Source organism: Bubalus bubalis, chromosome 6 (genome assembly GCF_019923935.1).
Source record: "Bubalus bubalis isolate 160015118507 breed Murrah chromosome 6, NDDB_SH_1, whole genome shotgun sequence".
Classification (NCBI taxonomy): Eukaryota; Metazoa; Chordata; class Mammalia; order Artiodactyla; family Bovidae; genus Bubalus; species Bubalus bubalis.
The window spans coordinates 58,065,266-58,089,921 of NC_059162.1; the positions used below are offsets into that span (position 1 = coordinate 58,065,266).

A 24,656-nucleotide genomic window follows, 5' to 3' on the forward strand; every position below is an offset into this window, starting at 1 on the left:
TCCATCACTTCCACTAGCTTTTTTCTGCAATGATGCTTCCTAAGGCCCACTTGACTTCACGCTTCAGGATGTCTGGCTCTAGGTGAGTGACCACACCATCGTAGTTATCTGGGTCATTAGGATCTCTTTTGTATATTCTCTGTGTATTCTTGCCACCTCTTCTTAATATCTTCTGCTTGTGTTAAGTCCATACCATTTCTGTCCTTTATTGTGCCCATCTTTGCATGACATGTTCCCTTGGTATCTCTAATTTTCTTGAAGAGATCCCTAGTCTTTCCTGTCCTATTGTTTTCCTCTATTTCTTTGCATTGATCGCTTAGGAAAGTTTTCTTATCTCTCCTGTTCTTTGCAACTCTGTGTTCAGATCACTATATCTTTCATTTTTTTTCTTTGCCTTTTGCTTCTCTTCTCAGCTATTTGTAAGGCCTCTTCATTTAACTGTTTTCCCTTTTTGCATTACTACTTCTTGGGGATGGCTGCAATCACTGCCTACTGTACAGTGTTACGAACCTCCATCCATAGTTCTTCAGGCACTCTGTATCAGATCTAATCCCTTGACTCTGTTACTTCCACTGTATAGTCATAAGGGATTTGATTTAGGTCATACCTGAATGTTCTAGTGGTTTTCCCTACTTTTTTCAATTTAAGTCTGAATTTGGCAATAAGGAGTTCATGGTCTGAGCCACAGTCAGCTCCTGGTCTTGTTTTGGTTGACTATATAGACTTCTCCATCTTCGGCTGCAAAGAACATAATACAGTCTGATTTCTGTATTGACCATCTTTTGATGTCCATGTGTATAATCTTCTCTTGTGTTGTTGGAAGAAGATGTTTGCCATGACCAGTGCGTTCTCTTGGCAAAACTCTGTTAGCCTTTGTCCTGCTTCATTTTGTATTCCAAGGCCAAACCTGCCTGATATTTGAAGCATATATGTATATGATTCTTATTAAAATTCACAGAATGTATAATTTAATCAAATGAAAAATTATCAAACTCTTTTAATTCAAGTTCACACTCTCCTTACATTCATACAGATGTCAAAATTAAAGTTCCCAATTTGTATACATATGTGACCTTCTTTCTCCAGATACAAAACATTAAGAATAAAATTGATAAAAGGCTTGAAAAATCACAATTCTAAAGCGAATCTTGGAAATTATCTTTACCAAACCTGTTATGTTACAGTTGAGATATTCTAGATCCAAATGTACAACCACTCCCTCAAGAGCATACAGTTAATTAGGTACGGAGATAAGACCAGAGCTCAGTTCTCCCAAATCCCATGCTTTTCTATTAATCATAGTACCTCTCAGAAAATAAGGGTCAGGGGCAGCTTGCGTAAGGAAAATGGTATGTACACACTTCCCACCTACATTAAGAGTAGCCTGGCCACCCACATACAGATTCCATATGAATGGATTCCTGATATGCAGTTTTTCTGCTGTGTATTATAATTCACTCATTCCATCTTAATTACATTGCTGTCTAATAGTTGTTGTTGTTTAGTCGCTAAGTCCTGTCCAACTCTTTTGCAACTCCACAGACAGTAGCCCACTACGCTCCTCTGTCCATAGGATTTCCCAGGCAAGAATACTGAAGTAGGTTGCCATTTCCTTCTCCAGCTGTCTAATAGTCTTATTTAATATTTCTAAACTCCTAATTAAACCCACTAAACCAGTGGTTCTCAACCAGGAGCCACAATGCACCCCTACCCATGAGACATTTGGCAATGTGTGGAGACATTTTGTCACACTGCAGAAAAGAGAGAGTTCCAAGTGGCGTCTATTGTATGGAGACCACTGATGCTGCTAAACATCCTATCAGTCAGGTTTCTGTATTTAAATGATGACAGGGAAGCTCTCTCTACCTAGGTCAGCCTAAAGGAAAGATGATCATGAAACAAAATCAAGACTGCATTTTCATAAAGGCAAAATCTAACATGCCGAGGTTTAAGGACATACACTTACCAGTATTTTTCAAGTTTAATGAAAAAGAATGTTACTTTTGAAGGATCATTTCAGTTCAGTCGCTCAGTCGTGTCCGACTCTTTTCGACCCCATGAACTGCAGCACACCATGCCTCCCTGTCCATCACCAACTCCCGGAGTCCACCCAAACCCATGTCCGTTGAGTCAGTGATGCCATCCAGCCATCTCATCCTCTGTCATCCCCTTCTCCTCCTGCCCTCAATCTTTCCCAGCAACAGGGTCTTTTCAAATGAATCAGCTCTTCTCATCAGGTGGCCAAAGTATTGGAGTTTTAGCTTCAACCTCAGTCCCTCCAGTGAACACCCAGGACTGATCTCCTTTAGGATGGACTGGTTGGATCTCCTTGCAGTCCAAGGAACTCTCAAGAGTCTTCTCTAACACCACAGTTCAAAAGCATCAATCCCTCAGCACTCAGCCTTCTTTATAGTCCAACTCTCACATCCATACATGACCACTGGAAAAACCATAGCCTTGACTAGACGGACCTTTGTTGGCAAAGTAATGTCTCTGCTTTTTAATATGCTGTCTAGGTTGGTCATAACTGTCCTTCCAAGGAGCAAGCATCTTTTAATTTCATGGCTTCAATCACCATCTGCAGTGATTTTGGAGCCCAGGAAAATAAAGTCAGCCACTGTGTCCACTGTTTCCCCATCTATTTGCCATGAAGTGATGGGACTGGATGCCATGATCTTCGTTTTCTGAATGTTGATCTTTAAGCCAACTTTTCACTCTCCACTTTCACTTTCATCAAGAGGCTCTTTAGTTCTTCCTCACTTTCTGCCATAGGGGTGGTGTCATCTGCATATCTGAGGTTATTGATATTTCTCCCGGCAATCTTGCTTCCAGCTTGTGGGATTAAATGGAGAGCAAATTTATTTTCAAAGGTAGTGCTTTCACTATAGCCAAATAACGTCCATAATTATTCACATTAATTTGGTTTCTCTTATAGGAAATTAACATAGACAGTTGTAGTTTTATTATAAACTGTATGATAACCTTCTTTACATGCTTGTTTATATAATATCTAGAAAAAGTGAGTCACTTATCCTTAGTAGTGGGTTGGTAAAAGAACGAAAAAAACTAATAAATATTTTATTGTTGGAATAATAATTTGTTTTACTTGGCCTTACTCTATGCACTTATTTCACTGGGGTTGTCCTGCCCTGTCTTGTTTAGTTTGAATTTATTTCATTTTGTCATATTTGTGGTGATCTGACTCGTTCTGGATAACAAGCTCAGTAAAAATAGTTTCTTCTTTCTATGACAAAAAGCTTTTTCAAAGATAAGATAGATATTTTGTACTAAACCTTCAGTGCAATTTTCCCAAAAATATGCTAAGTAGGGTAAAAAGTTTATTTCTACAATGTTGATCCAAAATGGAGAAACTTACACAGCCAGTTTCACTCTGAGCCTTTGTATATTTAAAAGGCTATGTCCAATATGAAATTTCTCTAACTTATCATGCAGCTTCTGGGGCAAAAGTTTTATGCATTTTCTGCTTTAAATTATAATCATAAACCATGCAAACTAAGAAATGTCCAACAGACGTGGTGTTGGAGTACTCTATCCTTTTCAAGTTACTATGTGTTGTTTGTTCTTCTTGTCACAGTATATTTAGAATCGGCAGCTTTGGCATAAAACATACTTAACCAAGCATAGCATCAAGATTATCCAAAACTCAGATGAGGATAAATTTTGCTTTGTCACCTTTTATCCATAATCTGAATTTGAATCAATGTAGTTTTAACGTTCAGTTGACCATCGAGTAAGTTAAATTTTGAGAATTCTTAACAGTGATTACTATTGTTCATTTTAAAAAATGTCAGCATAACTTTTCATATTTTACTATATACCAAACTATATTAGTTTAGAAAATAGAATAGTTAAATGTTTAACTATTTTTAATTTCTAAACTAATACTAGTTAATTTTAACATCATTCATTTGTTAACAATCTTTGAACACCTACTGTGTATCAGGCACTGTTCCTGTTCTAGAAAATTAAAGAGTGGCTAAGACACTTTTAAAATCACTGCAGATGGTGATTGCGGCCATGAAATTAAAAGACGCTTACTCCTTGGAAGGAAAGTTCTGACCAACCTAGACAGCATATTAAAAAGCAGAGACATTACTTTGCCAACAAAGGTTCATCTAGTCAAGGCTATGGTTTTTCCAGTAGTCATGTATGGATGTGAGAGTTGGACTGTAAAGAAAACTGAGCACAGAAGAATTGATGCTTTTGAACTGTGGTATTGGAGAAGACTCTTGAGAGTCCCTTGAACTGCAAGGAAATCCAACCAGTCTATCCTAAAGGAAATCAGTCCTGGATGTCCATTGGAAGAACTGATGTTGAAGCTGAAACTCCAATCCTTTTGGCCACCTAATGCGAAGGCTGACTCATTTGAAAAGACCCTGATGTTGGGAAGGATTGAGGGCAGGAGGAGAAGGGGACAACAGAGGATAAGATGGTTGGATGGCATTACTGACTCAATGGACATGAGTTTGGGTAAACTCCAGGAGTTGGTGATAGACAGGGAGGCATAGTGTGCTGCGGTTCACGGGGTTGCAAAGAGTGGGACTCAGCGACTGAACTGAACTGAAGACACTTTTTAAGATCCACAGGAATGCATAAGTGGTTAGTTGAAGAGGAGGAAGGTGTCAAGGTGGGTAGAGAGTTTTAAACAAGTATTGGAAGAGGAATGGGGATTAAATAGAAAAGGGAAGGAGGAGCATTCCTGAAATAGTACATGCAAAAGAATGCATGTGTGATAGAACTTGGATGATTCAGAGATCCACAAGTAGTTGGTTATAGATGGAGTACAGGATATGTTGAGAAGAGTAAGTGGAAATAAGCTCCAGAAAAAATAAGTTCTTGAAAAGGCAGGGGTGCACACTGACTAAGAACATATACTTTTGTATTTAACTGATAAGAAATTTATACTTCATTCACTAAGCAGCAAAAAACCATGAGATGATTTTAATTAAACAATGATATATTTAGATTTCTATTTTATAAGTAGAATGTAGTTAGCATAGTAGAAAGGCAAAAGTCAAGAAGTCAAACTAGTCACATGATCTTAGCTAGGGCTTCTATAACTAATTGCCATGGGCTGCTGCTGCTGAATCACTTCAGTCGTGTCTGACTCTGTGCAACCCCATAGATAGCAGCCCACCAGGCTCCCCTGTCCCTGGGATTCTCCAGGCAAGAACACTGGAGTGGGTTGCCATTTCCTTCTCCAGTGCATGAAAGTGAAAAGTGAAAGTGAAGTCTCTCAGTCATGTCCAACTCTTAGCGACCCCAAGGACTGCAGCCTACCAGGCTCCTCCATCCATGGGATTTTCCAGGCAAGAGTGCTAGATGGCTTAAACAACAAACATTATTTTTTATTGTTCCGGAGACTGGGAAATCCAAGATCAAGGTGCTAACAGATTCAATGCCTAGTGAGGGTTCTCCACCTGGTTTGCAGATAGTTGCCTTCTTACTACAACCTCACATGTAGCAGAAGATCATCTCTCCATTTTCTCTCTTTATAAGGGCACTGCAGTTCATAGTGGATAAGGCAATGGCACCCCACTCCAGTACTCTTGCCTGGAAAATCCCATGGACAGAGGAGGCTGGTGGGCTGCAGTCCATGGGGTTGCTAAGCGACTTCACTTTCACTTTTCACTTTCATGCATTGGAGAAGGAAATGGCAACCCACTCCAGTGTTCTTGCCTGGAGAATCCCAGGGATGGGGGAGCTTGGTGGGCTGTCATCTCTGGGGTCACACAGAGTCGGACATGACTGAAGCGACTTAGCAGCAGCAGCAATTCATAGAGGCTCCACATGATTTAACTAGCTCCAAAAGACCCCTATCTTTAAATATCATCACATTGGAGACTAGGGCTTCAGTATATGAATGTAGGAGGGGACACAAACATAGTCCATAGTGTGATCAGCACTCAACTAAGACATTTATTATAAGGATGGAGTAGTAGTATTTGGGAAAGATTTGGAGGTCAAATCAAGAGTAGTGGGTAACCAAATTATAGTTAGATGTTGAAGGAAAAGATGTCTAAGGATACTGGACTTCCCTAGTGACTCAGACAGTAAAGAATCTGCCTACAATGCAGGAGACCCAGGTTCAATTCCTGGGTTGGGAAGATCCCCTGGAGAAGGGAATGACTACGCACGCCAGGATTCTTGTCTGGAGAATTCCATTGACAGATGAGCCTGGTGGGCTACAGTCCATGGGGTCGCAAAGAGTCAGACATGACTGAACGACTTGAAGTTTCCTTTCTTTTACCATTAGGTGAATGGTAGATAGAAATAACAAGGAAAACATACTTATAATTAACATTTTTAAATTTTGCATTTTTCAGTTTAAAATTAATAAATTTGGTTTCTAGTAATATCAAAAAAACATGAGATTATATATACAGCTTGTTCATTAATGTGGGTGATAGCTGAATTCAAGAACTTCAGTTCAGTTCAGTTCAGTCGCTCAGTCATGTCCAACTCTTTTCGACCCCATGAATCACAGCACGCCAGGCCTCCCTGTCCATCACCAACTCCCGGAGTTCACTCAAACTCATGTCCATCGAGTCGGTGATGCCATCCAGCCATCTCATCCTCTGTCATCCCCTTCTCCTCCTGCCCCCAATCCCTCCCAGCATCAGAGTCTTTTCCAATGAGTCAACTCTTCGCATGAAGTGGCCAAAGTACTGAAGTTTCAGCTTTAGCATCATTCCTTCCAAATAAATCCCAGGACAACCTCAAAATACTAAAATAACTTTGAATCTTATCACTTGCCTTGTACAAAAAGGCAATGATAACAGTTGAATCTTAGTAGTTTTGTTTATACCAAATCAAAAGTATAATGTATACATACTGTGCTTTGTCTCCATTTCTCCTAGGGTCCCCAAGGACCAAGAGGTCAACCAGGGCCTCCAGTGAGTTTATTTACATTTATATCTGTTTACCATTGATGCTTATGTGCCTGCTTGGTTTGAGATATATACTAAGTACTTAATTTTTTTTTTTTTTTGTATTATAGGGTCCACCTGGAGCACCAGGCCCAAGAGTAAGTCTTCTTGATTTTGTTCATTTTACCTTCGTATAATTTTTTTAAGCTTCTTCTATTAACTCTCTGTTAAAGGTATCCCTTTTGCCTACCTCTGTTCTTTTTGTTAATCTGATATAGGGTCTTCACAACTCTAATAGAACTTTAAATATGGGCTTCAGACTTTTTGTCTATAAAATAGGATGGTCTCTCCTACTTTTTTGGATGGATTTGAGTTTTAAATAAGTAAAGTGCTCAGCACAATGTCTGACATAATTAGTACTCACAAAATAAGAACTCCCTCCATTTCTTCCTGTTTCAGAATCCTAGCTCTCCTTCTTCAAACATTCTTTTTTGCCAACCAGAGTTCTCCATGTTTTTAAGCTTTACATGAATCCTTCTCAGCGGTTGGTGGCTGTGGAAGCCCTTGGACTCCTCGTGTATCAGTATTTGCTCGTGATTTATTATAACGCCGAACTCGCTACTCCTATCTTTGAGGCAATACTTCTGTTGCTTCATTATCAGCTATCATCTCCTGGCCTCAGTGTTTCAGATTGATTTCTGTTATGTGTTGTATCCACTGTCCTACTTGGTAATATCTTTGTTTTCCCACTTCTTACAAGAGGTCTCCTATCTTTAACCTCACCCATGCCCCATTTCTACAGAATTCTGGTCAAATGCAGCAGTCTTTGGTCTGATTTGCTGCCTAACCAAGATTCACTAATGGCTACACAGTTCAGACAAATGGCCAGTCCCATGCCTTCCAAGTCTTGCTTACATGCTTCTCTGCTTTGGATCTTTGAAATTTCAGGCTGGTGGATCACTGCAATCCACTCCTGGCAGGTCAGGAACTCTTCATTCCCTTCAGCTTTTCATCAGGACAAGGAAAAACTTTCAAGCAAAGTGCCACAGGAAGATTGTCTCCTTGGAAACAAGAGATCTGTTTCTCTAAGATTTTTTTTTTTAATTATTCCCCCTTTCTGTCTGATGGGGATTGAAACCTTCCCTGGCATGAACATCAGTGCAAATGTCTTTTTTTTTTTTTTTTTGCAAATGTCTTTTTTAAAAAAATCTTTACTCGCCACTTCTCTGTTCTTCCTTGACTCCTCAATCATCACAATGCATGGGTTAGAAGAACCCTGATCAGTTGTCTTCTCACTTTATAATGACTTTGATATATCATAGGTACCTTCCTAATAAAGAACAAGTTGTAGAAAGATCATACATCATTGGTAAATTAAATGTGTTTTGTGAAAATGTTTACATTAAAGTGCCAGATTTGGGGTCACCATTTCCCTCTCTCACTTGGAAAATATATGTGTTCCTATACAGCCAAAATGAATTAGGACTCATGAGAGATTTTTTCTCTGAGAAAAATGTGGATAAAAATATGTAACTTTGAGGAATTAGTAAGAGTATTGAATGAAAAAAATATGTGTGCTATATACTGTGTTGTTACCTTAGCTTTGGTTTTATCTCCAAGAAATCAGTGCCAAATCCAATATCATGAAGCATTGCCCATATATTTTTTTCTAAGAATTTTAGCTCTTACCTTTAATTATCTGACCCATTTTGAGTTAATTTTTGTTTATAAGTTAAGAGTCTAACCTCATTGGGTTTCATGTGGATACCAAATTTTCCCAGTACGATTTGTTGACAGACTGTTCTTTATAGGGAATGGCCTTGACACCTTTCTCAAAAACTATTTAACCATATGTGTAAGGGTTTATTCCTGCACTCTGTTTCATTGGTCTATGTGTCTCTCTGTATGCCAGTACCACACTGCTTTGATTATTGTTAAATTTGTAGTAAGTTTTGAAATTGAAGTATGAAACCTCCAACTTTGTTGTCCTTCTTCAAAATTGTTTGGGATATATACTCTCTTTCATAGTTACTAGTACAGTTATCTTTACCAGTGATATTTATTTCTTCATGTGGATTCAAACTTCTGTCTTGTATCCTTTATTTCTGTCCAAAGAACTCCCTTTATTGTTTTTCTAGGAAGGGTTTGCTAGTGATAAGTTACCTCAGCTTTTGTTTATATGGGCATGTCTTAATTTTTCCTTCTTCATGAAGGATAGTTTTACTGGATATAGAATTCTTGGTTGACAGTCTTTTCTTTCAGCACTCCAAATATGTCATCCTACTGCTTTCTCACCTTTATGGTTTTGATGAAAAATCCCATCCCTTGGATATGATGAGTCTCTTCTCTCTGCATTCAAGATTCTCTATTTTTAGCTTTCAACAGTTTGATTATGAGATATCTAAGGGAATTCATTGAGCTTCTTTGATGCAGAGATTAATATTTTTCATCAAATTTGGGACATTTTCAGCAATTATTTCTGGAAATATTCTTTCTGCCCCCTTTTTTCTGAGACTCCTATCATGCATACATTGGTATGTTTTATGGTGTCTGTAGGTCTATGAGTCTATTCATTTTCTGAGTTAATTTTTCTTTTTACTCCTCTAAAGATAATCTCAATAAACTGTTTTCAAGCTCACTGATTCTTTGTTGTCTACTGAAATCTACAGTTGAGCCCCTCAAGTAAATTTTGATTTCAGGTACTGTTAATTTTCAACTGCAAAATTTATACTTGGTTCTTTTCTATAATTTCTATCTCTTTACATTTTTTATTTGGTAAGACATTTTTTCATGCTTTAGTTCTGTAGACATGATTTCCCTTAGTTCTTTGAATATATCTAAAATAGCTAATCAAAGTTTTGTCTACTACATTCAACATGTGCGCTTCCACAGGGACAATTTTCCATTGATTGCTTGATTTTTTCCCATGTATAGGAGTCACATTTTAATGTTACTTAGCATGGCTTGTCACTTTTTCTTGAAAACTGAACATTTTAAGTAATATAGAGTAGCATCTCTGAAAGTCAACTTATTCACCCCAACCTTAGTGTTTAGTGTTTTTATTTGTTGTATTTGTTATTTAGTGATGTTTCCTAATAAAGTCTGTGTTCTTTGACATATGGGAACACTAAAGTCTCTACTCAGTTAGTTTAGTGGTCAACTAAGGGTTGAAGAGAGGTTTCCTTAAATGCCAGAACTAGTTTCCCAGTTTTTGCCAAGGGTCTCTGTGAGCATGTTGGAGCATCCCTTCAATTCTCAGCCAGGCAACTGACAACTGTACCCAAGTCTTAACTGCATATTTTCACAGAGCCTGAAGATGAGCCAGAGGAGACAGCTTAGGACCTTCTTGTGTTTTTCTGATCATGTGCCCAGCCCTATGCATTTCCAGGAATATGTCACACCAGAGCATTTCAGAATTTCTAAGGACATCTTATTCCCTGATTTTTGCCTGTTTGCCCCAACTGTTTTCTAATGTTTCTAGCAGCTACAAAGTTAAACTATTCCATCTAAATTTTTTAAAATGTTCCTTAGGAGGGACTTTTCTGCACTGAGTGAGCTCTGAGTCAGGTAAAATAAAGACAGCCTTGCAAGTGGTGTCTTTAAGGGAACCACCAGACAGGTCAAATAACAACATTTCACTGGAAAGGAGGCTTTGAAGCAACTCTCAGCCCCATTCTGCTCCCTCCTGTGGTTTCCAGGCTTCTTGTTTTCACTGCAATTGCAGGCTGTTGGTTTTCAAAGCTACCACAGAGCTGGAAAGAGGCATGGGAATAGGGCAAATTAAAGCTTTACAGAGCTCACTGCCCTTCCTAAAATTCAGCTACTTTTCTGAAGTGAATGCTCCCCAGATTTACAACATTTTGTTAATTTCTGTAATTCTGAAATACTTCATTCTGACATTCTTTTTTCCAGTTTTCTCATTGCTTTTATAGAAGAGAGAATTCTGGGAAGTCATTATTCCACCATTTTTCCTGTCTCCTAAGTCTCTGATCTTTAGCACACATTTTTTAAATATTCTGTGTGATGAAATGGAAGAGCATATAGATCAGTTCTGCTGCATTGAAGTACAGTGGTTGACTCAAAAGTGCTTGTGGAATTCAGTTGCAAGCTGAACTATCTGCTTTTTTCATGGAACACCATTTTTACTTGTCAGAATGACAGTTGTTTAAACATGAGTATTTGGTAGATATTTTCTTGAAAATGAATTAAGTGAGCCTGTCATTTTAAGGAGAAGAACTGACAACTTGATACCAATAATAAATTTCAAGCTTTCAAGCAACAGTAACAATTGAAAGCTTGTATCTATTACAAGTTTGACAACTTCCCAATAGTTATGTTTTTCTGATGGGATTGGTGATGATGTTAATGAATGTAATCTTTTGATACAACATAATGAAACTTTTGCATTATTTCATTAACCATTTTCCAAGTAATTGAATCATGAATTTTTTTAAAAATCATGATTTTTAACAAAGTAGGTAAATGATTTTTTTTAGAATCCATCTTTTAAGTTTGATAGATTAATAGATTTTAATACAAGTATAAAATTTATAGGTAAGTTTTCAGACTTCACATTTCACACATTTCACACTTAATTAACTCCCACTTGTCAAGTTGTGGTATAATATCAAAGAAGAATATCCACAATTATTTGAAAAGGCTACTAAAATATTTTCTTGCCAACAGCATATCTTCTTGAAGGCCAGATTTTCTTCATATAGTTCATATAGTTCTTCATATAGTTCAGCTAAAATAACATTTTAATAGATTGAAAATAGAAGCAAATGTGAGAATCTAGCTATTTCCTGTTAATTCAGACATTAAGGAGAATACATAAGTATAACAGTGCCACTCTTCTTAAAAATTTTTTAGTTTTCAAAAGTTAATTTTTCATTAAAAATATTTATATTAACATGTAGTAGGTTTATTTAAAGGTAATTAATGCAGTTTTAAATTTTATATTTTAATTCATACTATGGTAAATATCAAAAGTTATAATTCACATAAATAAAAGTTCTTTAAAGCCCTTTATATTTATTTATTTAAAAGTACAACAGGGTCCTGAGTCAGAAGACCCTGAGAACTGCTTATTGCTAGTCTTTCTATGATCAAAGCTCTAATGACAAATAAAGGTGGCTGTTGTTTCCTACTTAATTCAATTGCCCGTATTTAGTGCCAATATTTTTTTGTGACCCATGTCCAAAATCTGCCAATTCTCACAAACATGGTCAGAATTAACTTGCACAGAATTTTTAATGCTAAAGCCTTTCTTCTTGAGTAGGCCATGCTTCTCTATCTCCAGGCCTTTGTGTTGGCACCTCTGCCTAGAAAACTCTCCCACCTGTTCTCCTAACAATTCATATTTATTCTTCAGATCTCAGTTCAAATATCACTACCTCCAGGAAGCCTATGCAGATCTATTCCTTCTAAGTCTCTTATATCCTCCAAATTTGATTAAATAAGACTCCATTATTTATCTTATAGGTCCATGCACTTTTCTTTAATAGCACATATCCCAATTTGTAAATGTGTTATTTTTTAGATTATGTGATTGGTGCCTTTATTGACCTCTAAACTTTAGCTCTACAAGGGCAAGGTTGTTTTGTTTTGTATTATTTGCTTACCATTTTATCCTCAATATGTGTTTGGCAGCATACATATGCAGAATGAGTCAAATATTTTCCAACATGAAAACCACATGTTGAGGCAAGGATGAGTATATTTTGTTGATTGTCCCATCATTTTAAATAGTTTTCCAAATTATCAACCATGAGTTATGGGAGATGTTGAAAAGAGTTTCTATTATATGGACTTGCAAGTAAAAAGATATCTCAGCAGTACAATCATTCTGAAAGAAATCAGATGCTTGATTCGCTCACACATATGCCATTTCACAAAATTTTCTCCCAACTTATGCTTCTTAGTTTCCAAGCTTTTTAAAAATTAAAATACAAAAAGACTTTTTACTAATGGTTATTCTGGGTCTTTCTCTAAAAATATCTTTTATTAAATTCTGGAGGAGATTGTATTCATGTTGTATTATTTCTTTTGGGACTAATGACACATTTTCCAACTTCAGAAATTGTTTTTAAGACCGCAGAAGTATCAGATTAAACTAATGTGGTGACTACCTCAGGACAGTAATATTTTATTCTATTTTTCTTCCAAGAATGTAACTGTTAAAAATTACTACAGTTATTTATTCTTCACTTTACAATTTATTAACGGAGGGGATCATATTTCATTCTTCTTCCATGTAATTAACTTTTGTGTGTGTTTTCAGGCAGTAGAGACAAGTAGTTTTTCATTTGCGAACTCGGGACTTTGGTCCTGTTTTAATTAGGAGACTTTTGAAATTTGGATGAAGGCAGCATATTGTCCTTTCAGATAGCTAGGCAATATTTGTGAGATCAGTCTAACCATAAGAGTTACAAACCCCTTTCAGATAATAAGTCTAGTATGCTTTAACAGCAGTGCTTTCAGAATTTATAGCCTTTAGAGCACTCAGTGTTGATCTTATTGCTAATCTCAAATGGTTTTGTTTTACACAGAAACAAATGGATATCAATGCTGCTATTCAAGCCTTAATTGAATCACATACTGCCCTACAGATGGAGGTAATATATCTGCCTTTATTTACATTGGCACACTCAATCTACAAATTAAACAAATATTTTTTCAGAGGCCAAAATGTGACTTTATCTCAAGGCCTGTATTTACAAGAGATTAAAAGTAATGAAACCATTTTTAAGGACAAAGAAAACAGTTTTAATAAACAGAAATACATGCATAAGATTTTTAAGGAAAACATTTAAAACAAAAATATTGTCAAAGGATTTTCAAAATAAGAATTTGGTATTGCAGAAGAAAATAGTTAAATGAAGTTAGTCATTTCTTAAAATGGCATCTATCTATCACCACTATTCATTTTTCTTAAGCTCTATTTATTCCTTATATATAGGTTTTTTTTTTTAATTATGCTGTAGGGATAGTAATTGTTAAGTTTTATGTCAGCTTGAAAAGTAGACTTTAAGTGTGAATTTAACCTCTTGTTAGGATCAAGATTAACAAATGCTTATAGTTAAATATAAACTGTTCTTTACATCCTACTCTCAACTCACTGCACACAACAGGAGTACACTTTTCTTCTGTCTTGATCTTTGTTGATCACTTGGGTTACATACTGGTAAGACTACTCTATGCTTCTTTGCTAATATGATTTTCACGATGACTTGGCAGAGCTACCAGAATACTGAAGTGACTTTAATTGACCACAGTGCAGAGATCTTCAAAACCTTGAACTATCTTGGCAATTTACTACACACCATCAAGCATCCTCTTGGCACACGAGATAATCCAGCACAAATCTGCAAAGATTTGCTTAACTGTGAACACACAGTATCAGATGGTAAGTTATTGGTTTCCTTAAACCGTGATATTTCATTTCATCATTTCAGTGTGTTTGAGATTTTGAGTGTACTTATGCCAAATCTTATGATTTTTGATAAAACCCTGGCAGAGGTATTTTAAGGTCATCAAGAACCAAATACATACTTCTTAAGGTAAATATGGTTTCTGATATCAAAGTATTCTTTTTTTAAGGGTTTGCTTTATAAAGATCTTCTACTACAAAATCTGACATATCCCCAGACTTCCTTACCCCATCTATGTCACTCGCTTGTACTCTGTGCTTGGAATACATGTTAAAAATAAAAAATAGGAAAGGTTAACTTTTGAACTAACAGACAATATTAACTATCAGGACCACCAGAGTTGGCAACATGAAGAAAGAGATCATAGTTCCCCCCTCTACTACACTCCCTGAAATTAATTTTTACATAAAATGGATTTAAATGCCTCATTTTGGAATCTGACTGTAAAGATGGAGGCTTGTCATGCTTGGAATCGTCTCATTCTCCCATTGATACCTCAAAATCCATTAGCCAGAGCTGCAAAAATAGAGTCATCAAGCAAAAGGTTTAAAGCAAGTGGAGGAGCCATTACTATCTGATGATCAACAGGGAAACCCTGTCTGCTACAATATGTCATTTAATTTTAATTTTGATGGGGTCTATATAGTCAGCTATACAATCAATATGAGTAGTTATTTTCGGTAAAAACTCTAGCCCTAACATACAATGATACATATGCTGATTTGAAAATAAGTTACTTAATTCTGTAGGATGGACAGTAGTTCATATTTTATTTCTTATACACATGTGTTTACATAAAATATACATGTATAAAAACATATTTTTCCAAAAGCATCTTCCATTCTAAAAGTGTAGCAAACATATTTATTTATATTAATAAAATGCTAACCTCTATAGATGTTTCCTGCCTTAGATTATCACAAAAACAAATAATATTTCTAGTTATAGCTTCCCATTATAATCAAATTTGACTCTTTCCTATATTTGAGGGTATAAAAATGTAATTCTATAGAACTGAAAGGAACAAAGACATTATAGGGCATACCAATTACTAAAATCTAATTCAAGGTCTGCCTTCCTCATAGGAGAAATAGCTAAGTTGTATGGCTTGCAAGGTATCAGGAAAGTATTTATGCCCAAAAATACTTTCATCACTAGAGACTGTAAGTGCAGTAGAAAAACACAAAACAACAGGGAAGGGGGGATATGATAGAAAGTAGGGTTGAGGGTGAAGTTTTAAATTGAGTAGGTAGATAAATCATCTCTGAGAAAGTGACCTGTGAGCAATATCAGGAGGAGGTAAGGGAAGAAGCCACAGGAAATCTGGGGGAAAGAGCTTTCCAGGAAGAAAGAACAAATGCAAAGACCCTGAACCTGTGTTTAGCATGTCCTGTTAGCAAGAAGGTTAAGGTGACTGGAAGAGGTGCATAAGGAGAAGAATGGTAGGAAATGAAGTCAGAAAGATGTCAAGAAACCAGATTATATAGGATATTATAGGCTAATCAAAAGACTCCTGCTCTTACTCTGAATTAAATGGAAAGATTCAGAAGAGTTAGAGCAAAGGAATGACAAGACTTGACTTAAATTTTGAAAATGTTACTCTTGGTGATGTATCGCAAATATAATGAAGACAGGGTAGAAGGAGCCATTGAGAAAGCTACAGAATTAATCCAATAAGGGATGATGATGTTTTGGACTAGAGTTAGTGGTGGGAAAGTGGTAAGAAATGGTTAAATCTTTGGATAAGCTTTAAGGTAGCGCCAACAGATTTTTTTGTTGATAATTCAGATACGGATTTTGAGAGAAACAGAATGATAAAGAATGATGCTAAGAGTTTTGACTAAAGGACTAGAAGAGTGGAACTGCTGTCTATACAGATAGTGAAGCAAGTTTGGAATCAAGATGAGGAGTTCAGTTTTGGATGCATTTGAGATGTCTGTTAGACATTCAAGGAAGTATGTCAAGTAGGTAGTTGGCTATTCAAGAGAGAGGTCAGGAGAGAGGCCCTGGTTATGGATAAAATATATAAAGTAATTTGCATATAAATAGCATCTGGTGCCCTGAAACTCTCTAGGACTACCTAAAGAGAAGATTTTTTAAAAGTTCTAAAAGCTGTGCCTTAGAGCTCTTCCATGTTTAGAGATCAGCGAGTTGAGGATGAACTAGCAAAGAAAACTAAGAAGAAGCTATCACTGAGATAGGAGAAAAAGTAGATGAATGTGAAGAAAATGTTTGCCTGAAGAGACAGGGATCTAGTGGGCCAATGTCAAGTTAGGTGAAGACTGAAAAAGGCTACTAGATTTAGTAATGGGAAGTTCTTTGATGCTCTTTGCAAGAGCAGTTTAGAGGAATGGTAGCAGTTAAAACTGTATCAGGTTTTAAGAGAAAATGGTGGAGCTGGAGAGTTTCCACTCTCAGTTATGAAGCAGGTAATTCAATTTGCCTAACTAAATTTTTAAAAAGTGAAAAACATAAAATACTGACAAAGTAGTAAGGATTTTGAAGAACTCAGCAGAGATGGGCACACACTTACAGCTGCTTTTGCCCTGGGTGCATCCAGCAACTGAGTAGTGCAATAGGAGATCAAAGGTTGGAATCTGAAGCCCACAGATGGTGGGGATTCAGGCTTTCAAAGGGCTATACTCTGGGAGTAAAAATGATGGGATCAAAGAATTACTGGAGTCAGGACACTAGAGGGAATGAGCCGAAATGAGAAGAGAGGTGAAATCATGGAGGAGATCTAGCTGTAGGTAATAAACCTAAAAAAGGACTAGGGCATGGCCTTGGGAGTTAATGATGAAAGTAAACAGAACAGGATAAGGGTACCAAAAAATTGGTGGGAAAGAGTTGGAGGAACTGAGTAGAGGTCAGAGCATTACAGATATCAACCACATGGATGTAAAATCACCACGAATTAGGTTATAAAGAGCTAGCCAAAAGCTAAAATCAAAGAAATAAAGCTGATGATGGCAACAGGAACAGGTGACAGGCGATAGAGTGCGATGACAATTTTACCATGGAGTGTTCTTAGATTGAAAGCAGGGATAATGGTCTGAAAGTGGCAACAAGGAGCAAGAAAGACCCCTTCCTACTCAGGCACAATGCTGTAGAGGCTGTGGCAGAAAGGACTCGCATGGAAGCAGTGTTTTCAGGAGAGAGCCAATTTTGAGTTCAAGCATTTAGCCCTACAAAAGATGTATTATGGTATAATGCTTATATTCTAAAAATATGAGGCCCCCCTACCAATTCACCAGTGAACAACAATGCCTGAGTTCAAAGCACTCCAACCCATATAAGAATGAGATCTTGCTTGATGGAAAACCTTTTATAAAGCTTATATGTTCACTCACATAGTAGAGGAAACTATTTCTTGAATGAGAGGAGATGATGAGTCAAGATATATGTCTACCTCACTAGTTAAGACTGTAAGCCTGCATCAGGTCCTGGTTTTAAAAAAGCCAGCTGTAATTTCTACAGACTACAAAATGTCCAACATTCTGAGGAAATCGGGGGGTGGGAAATGGGATACAGGGGTGATATTAGGACTTTTTCACCCTTTTCTTCCATATTTCAATATAGATAAGTGATTCTCCAAATATCATCCATGAACCAGAATTAGATGCAGATTCTCAAGCCCCATCCCAAATGTAATGATTTAGTAACTCTAGGGGTGGGGCCCAGCTGTTTTAACAGCATCACCAGTCTGAAAACCACTGCAATAGAGATAGTCCCCTACTCTTGGAAGCAACAATTCAAGTTTTCATTTTGTAGGATTAGAAGAACAGTAGAGGGGGAATGGTCGAGGATGTGTGTAAATCTACAATGACAGACCAGGGCAAGCCCAGAATGAGCAAGAGGAAATCTTTGCTATGGGAAAAAAAATGAAACAAACAAGGGTTTTCTACCTATTATAGAAAATGGCCTTTAACAAATACTATTTGTTTTGTCTTGCCTTTTTAATGCAAGAAAGCAGGGCCATCTCATTCAAAAATTCCTAATCTTTGCATTTAGAATAAGGTGCTATTTGAATATTCTGAGCCTGTTATTTCAGAATTAAGATGCTACCCCAGTACTTTTCAGTTTGAATATGTCCTAAAGTCCAACTTTACGCCCCATTTGATTCTCCTGGCCACTCAATGGATGCAAAGGTTGGCAGGCTTACACTAGCTATAGAGACTTCAGTCTTTTCCACTCACAAATCTGAAAAGAAAGCACAAAAATAACCATTTAATTGTACACTTTTCTTCTGGAAACAAAAATGGTTATTCTTTTTAATTATCAATTAAACAAAGATATATTTTTCCTCAGGGAGACTGAAAAGGTTTCTGTTTGTAAAATATATTCATTTTTAAGCTCTGTAATGACATAGAACAAAAATACACACCTATCCTACATTAATTTCAGCTTCTCTATTAACTTTGTAACTGTAGACAATTCACTTAAGTTGCTGAGTTCATCTTATCTATAGCATGAAGTAACAGATATAGCCATTCAATTATTTTTTATTAAAATTATGAAATGGCCTTAAATTGATAGGTATGTGAAAAATATAGTATTTTCACTGTCAGTTTAACATAATGCTTGCAGCTTTTACTTTTTCACTAAATGTATTGATTTAAATGTATGATCTTTACAAACTTCTAAGATTTTTAACAGAAAAAGTGTGAAAAAATATGTTGAAAGTATGATACTTTTTAAGGATTGTTCATAAATATTTTAGCATGTCATTTAAATATTTTTGTTTCACAATAAATAGGAAAATACTGGATTGATCCAAATCTTGGATGCCCTTCAGATGCCATTGAGGTTTTCTGTAATTTCAGTGCTGGTGGTCAGACATGTTTATCTCCTATCTCTGTGACAAAGGTAAATTCTGAATTTGGCATATATACTGGTACTTGCCCACTATCAGTAAATAGTGATTTTTTTTAATATCTTCCATTTTAAATAATTATGAATTTTATGAGTGGAATCAAGATATTCTCTACCATATATGAGAAAGAAACTTTTTGGTTTTTAAAACTAACCCTGTTAATTCTTGACATTTTGATTACGTATTTTTATGACTGGCTTAGTTTGGCTTACTCTACTGACTATACTTTATAAATCCCTTTTAAAAATGTAAAACATATGTTTTTATGTTCATGCATTCATTAGAAAACTCCAAAACAGCTGCAGTGTTTGTATTCAGTAATCAGTTACCTAAAGTTTTTACTGAAAATGACATCATCATCATTAAAGGAAGAATTCTGCCACAAAACTTGCTATTTTTTGGTGACTGGGAACAAAAATAACCTCCCTGAAATATCCACTGGGTATTATTTAAAATATCTTATATGTATAATTCTATAAACTAAATGTTTAGAATGAACAAAAGTTAGTTTGGTATAACACTGGGTATTGTAACAAGCGTTTCTCAATCCTAAAGCTTAGTTCTACCCATAACATATATCAAAAAAAACAAAACTGCATTTTTTTCTTTTTCTGGTTAAACTACCTTGGCCTTCCCAAGAACTAATTTTTTGTTGACAAAGAACTGATACATGGACCTACTGTGTGTTTTTTCCGCCATAAGAAGGCATCAGCTAAAAAGTACAGTGTGTCAGTCTCTCCAACTGCTTAGAATTAGACTGTCCCCTTCTCCTGAAACTCCCCCTCATTAACCAGGGTGTTTCATCCACTCATCTCATTAGGCATTCACCACGGTTGCCCAGAGCAGAACAGGGGAGGACTCTTCTATTCCTGTGGAATCGGTGTAGTGCTAATGAGGAGCAGAAAGATCGCCTTGCTTCCAAACGACCCACATAATCACCCTCATGCCCCTGGGTTTAGCCCAGGATTTTTATTTGGGTTATCGTGGAAGAAAAGGAGAAAGGGGAGTACAAAGAAGATAGAATCAATGAAGGAGCCATATTCCAGTTCTTTCTTTGGCTGAATCAATTCCCCCATTTCTCCCATCCATAAATTCAACCTGAGAAAGACTGTACGGGTAATGGAAAGAATAGTAGACTTGGAATCAGGGACCTGGATTCTAATTTCTGTTCCTCTGAAAACCTGGGAAATGATACTGTGAACCACCAGAAAGCCCACTCCTTGCCAGGCACTGTGCTCACTAAATGACACTTGACAACTCACATCCTTGTGACAATCCTGTGTTGGTGTTACACCCAAACTTGCCAGTAAGGAAACTGGGCTTAGAAAGGCTCCGTATTTCACAGGTTTGTAGTTCTCATTTGCAAAATCAAAGAATGTGAACTGCTTCAGCTCTAATGCTCCTCATGATGATCCTTCCATGTTTTCATCCTTATGCCCCTCCCCCCACCTTTGCCTTTCTTCTCTTTCCCTACAGTTTTTTTGCTGTTGTTCTATTACCTTATAACTGATATTCTGATTTGGTGACTGGAGATTAGTATAAATTCCTCAGTAGGAACCACTTCTATTCATTTGTTATGACCACACCCCTGTTTAAATAATGTTAAAAATGATGATGATGTCTAAAGCTACAGAAAAATCTGCTTCCTTGTCCAAATCTAGAAACTTACTGCTCCACTCTACCCTACATTGTTCACTTTATTAGTTAATATTTGTTCATGTATTCATTCACACAGTAAACAGCTATTGACGACTCAATGTATGACCAAAACTGCATTAGGGGTGGGTTAACACAAAGATTAAGATTCTGTCTTTGTCTTTAAAGGCTCCATAATTAAAATAATTCAACCAATTAATTATCACAACTTTTAACTTATCATTGGAAACTAAAAAAATAAATCTTCAAATGAAAGCACAGACAGAATTTCAGATTTTTATGAAAGAAATTTTAAGCAATAATCCACAACAAATTATTAATGCATTTTAAATGACATAATGCAAACTATTTTTTTAGTCATATTTGGTTGCCTAGTGGGAGAAGGCAATGGCAACCCACTCCAGTACTCTTGCCTGGAAAATCCCATGGACAGAGAAGCCTGGTAGGCTGCAGTCCATGGGGTCGCTAAGAGTTGGACACGATTCAGCGACTTCACTTTCACTTATCACTTTCATGCATTGGAGAAGGAAATGGCAACCCACTCCAGTGTTCTTGCCTGGAGAATCCCAGGGACAGAGGAGCCTGATGGGCTGCCGTTTATGGGGTCACACAGAGCTGGACACAACTGAAGCGACTTAGCAGCAGTTGCCTAGTGATATGCTAAAGCCAGCTCATACTGCTCAGGAGAGCCTATTTATTGTTAAGATCTCTTGTGAATTCCATGTTAAGTGACACCACCTTGATAACCTAAAATCAGCCATGGTAGAAGTATTTACAACTATGGAAATTCAGAAATTACTAAAAATCGGGGGTGCAAGGGCCAGTGGTTAAGTATTTACCCTGCAAGGGCCAGTGGTTAAGCATTTACCAGTACACCACTGACTGGCACTTAAATGTCCTAAAAAGTAGCTTTCTCAAGGCTGCCTTTTGAGGACTTTCTTCAAGTTTCTCCAAACTATAAATTTTTCAGTTACCATATCTTATAACTTGCATATTGTTTCAATGACATTAGTTGGAGTTTGGAATCGGGAAAGTCCAGATGAACTTCCTTCATTTACTGAGCTCAGAAGCCACCCATATCATCACCATTCATTGTCTAAACACTCCAGTGTGGACAAGTCCTCAGACAAGTGGCTCAGGATTGACTCTTGGTTTCAAGGGATGGAATGGTCAGATTTTTGAAGAAAACACTCTACTTGAACCTAAAGTGCTTTCAAATGACTGCAAGGTAAGGGAATGGCATGTTTAGAATTATTCAATATGACTAACTTAAAATTGATAAGACTATATATAATTAACATAAGAGTAAAACTATATAATTAATATGAGAGTAAGACATTGCAAATTGCAGCTACAAAAGAATAAGTTTTAATGCGCCTAATGTGTAATAACCATACATTTTTTCATAATCAATTATTCATTTATATCAATTTTTGTCACACCCATTGATCATGAAGTTTTATATGCAAAACAGGTGTCATTAATGTATTAATTTTTATTCCCCATATGAAATAATTATAGATGATAGCAGACAAAGCATAAGGGCCTATATACAAATGTTTTCTTTTGTATATTTTTACCACTGTGATTCTGCATCTCATTACTTGATGAAAAACAGGTTATAGAGGCAAGTCAGGTTTATTTCATATTTTGTCAGTCCCCATACCTGATGCCAAATAATGGGCAAAATGGCAGTTTGACTCTACAAATCAATATCTGAATCATAGCCCATTTTTCCTATTAAAATTAAATAATAATGAAGAGTTTATAATATTAAAACATTGTATTGTAGAGCAGGTGTTGGCAAACTACAATCCACAGAACAAATCTAGCCCAGCATTCACTTTACTAAATATATGTTACTGAAACACAGCCACACTCATTCATCTCTTTATTATCTAGGGCTGTTATCACACTGAGTCAAGTATATGAGTCAAGAGTCAAGTATATATGGCAGAGTCAAGTATATATGACCCGCAAAACTGAAAAGATTTATTTCTAACCCTTTACAGAGGAGTTGGCTGACCCCTATTATAGAGTTATCCATTTACATATCATTAACTTCTTTAAGGAGCTTGGTCTCCTGCTCTTGTGTATCATGAAGCCCATGATTTAAAATGTCTTATATTTAGAATGCTTTAGTTTTTCACAACTAGAGTGCTTTACTTTTTCACATTTCACTTTCAGATAAACTATACTTGCATATTTGAAAAATCATAAAACAAATAGTCAGAAATATATGGCTTACTCTCTGTAGGTGAAGAAATCAGCATTACCAACAAAATTAACTTTCACAATTTTGTCCAGAAACTTTTGGTGACTCATTACTATTTCTGAGACACAATCAAAACTTACCAGCAATTAGAATAGTCAGGCCCCAACCTATTTTTCAAGCTTGGGCTTTCACTGACTGTGTACCCTGAACTCTGGTCAAACTGATCTATTTATAATAATATCAACAACAATTCCTACTACTAATTATTGGGGACTTATTAGATGACAGGTACTATGTATTACATACATTATTTAATTATAACAGCTCTATAAAGAAGTTACTTACTATTAGTATCATTTTATAGGTAAGAAAAACTGAAGGCACAGAGGTTAAGTAACTTGTTCAAGGTACAGCAGAGCAAGAAATCAACCCTAAGTGTGTACAGGTCCAAAGTCAATGCCACACTATATTGCCAGGGACTTTTAACTGAAAGCTCACTTAATCCTCACTAATTCACATTTTCTATGTGAGAATACCTATACCTAGGTGTCTATCAAAATCTGTGCACTTAAACCCCATGCTAGGCTTATTTTCACAACCACTTTCTATCTTTCCAACTGTTTTGCTTTTTTCTATTCATGTCATTCCCCTTCTCTGAAATGCTGTTCTCTACTCCTCTAACCAAGTGGAAATTGTAGGCATACTTCAAGGCCTATCTTCAATTCTGAATATATAAGGCGTTACCCTGACTCTTCTAGTTGGAAATGAGGAACTCAGCATTCACTCTCTATATTCGTTATGATGCATGTCATACATGGCCTTATATTACAGCTGTTTATTTCTCCTCTCCCTAACTAAATTTATAAGCTGCAAGAACTCAGAAGCCAGAATTTACTCATCTTTGTATTTCTCAAGAACTGTAAGAAACTGGAGGATTACATTTTATTAACTGTGCCAAAACTACCTAGTCTTCAACAAATATTGTTTGAGACTTAATGAAGTTACAGAGAATTCCAGCCTAGTTATTACCCCAAGGTTATGACTTTGGTCATTTATTTTCTGTGAGCTTCTATTTCCTTAACTTAAAATGGAATTAATAGCTTCAATAATCTCCAAAGTTCCTTCAAATTCTAAAATTTATACCATGATAATTCTGTGAATGAGTAAATGAATAAACTTCTGTATAAAAATCTTCACAAAGCTAGTTAACTGTTTTTCTATTTTGTCTTCCTGAAACTTAATCAGAGCATAGTTTTTATTTTATAATAGAATTTACCCTCCAAAAAAAGAGCATACAGTAATAAAAGGAAACAGAAAGGCCTAGAAAGAAAGGAAGGGAGGAATGAAACTATATAAACAGTAAACACAGAATGGAAAAAAAGAAACCTAAAAGATAATTCAACATAATTATAATTTACTTGTACTGAAGGGATTCTGCATATTTCCTGCCTAGAGTACAGAGAGGGTAAGCACGCTCATTCCCTCTCATCCAAGACAAGTTTCCATCCTGAAGCATCAGTCCCAAATAAAGGAAAACAAAATGGTTATTACTCAAATTAGAAGCGGGGCATATCTGGTCCAATGATCCA

General features: G+C 36.3%; 1 protein-coding gene across 6 annotated transcripts in view; it reads left to right on the plus strand.

The window, feature by feature from the left end:
* COL24A1 (collagen type XXIV alpha 1 chain) overlaps positions 1-24,656 on the plus strand; it is a 397,241-nt gene that overhangs the window by 370,883 nt on the left and 1,702 nt on the right. For all 6 annotated transcript variants that reach the window (XM_044944759.2, XM_044944764.2, XM_044944763.2 and 3 more), the window contains 6 exons: positions 6,882-6,917; positions 7,022-7,048; positions 13,442-13,507; positions 14,130-14,298; positions 19,080-19,189; positions 21,865-22,080. In XM_044944759.2, the coding sequence (XP_044800694.1) occupies positions 6,882-6,917; positions 7,022-7,048; positions 13,442-13,507; positions 14,130-14,298; positions 19,080-19,189; positions 21,865-22,080 (624 nt within the window). The remainder of the gene's footprint in view (positions 1-6,881; positions 6,918-7,021; positions 7,049-13,441; positions 13,508-14,129; positions 14,299-19,079; positions 19,190-21,864; positions 22,081-24,656) is intronic.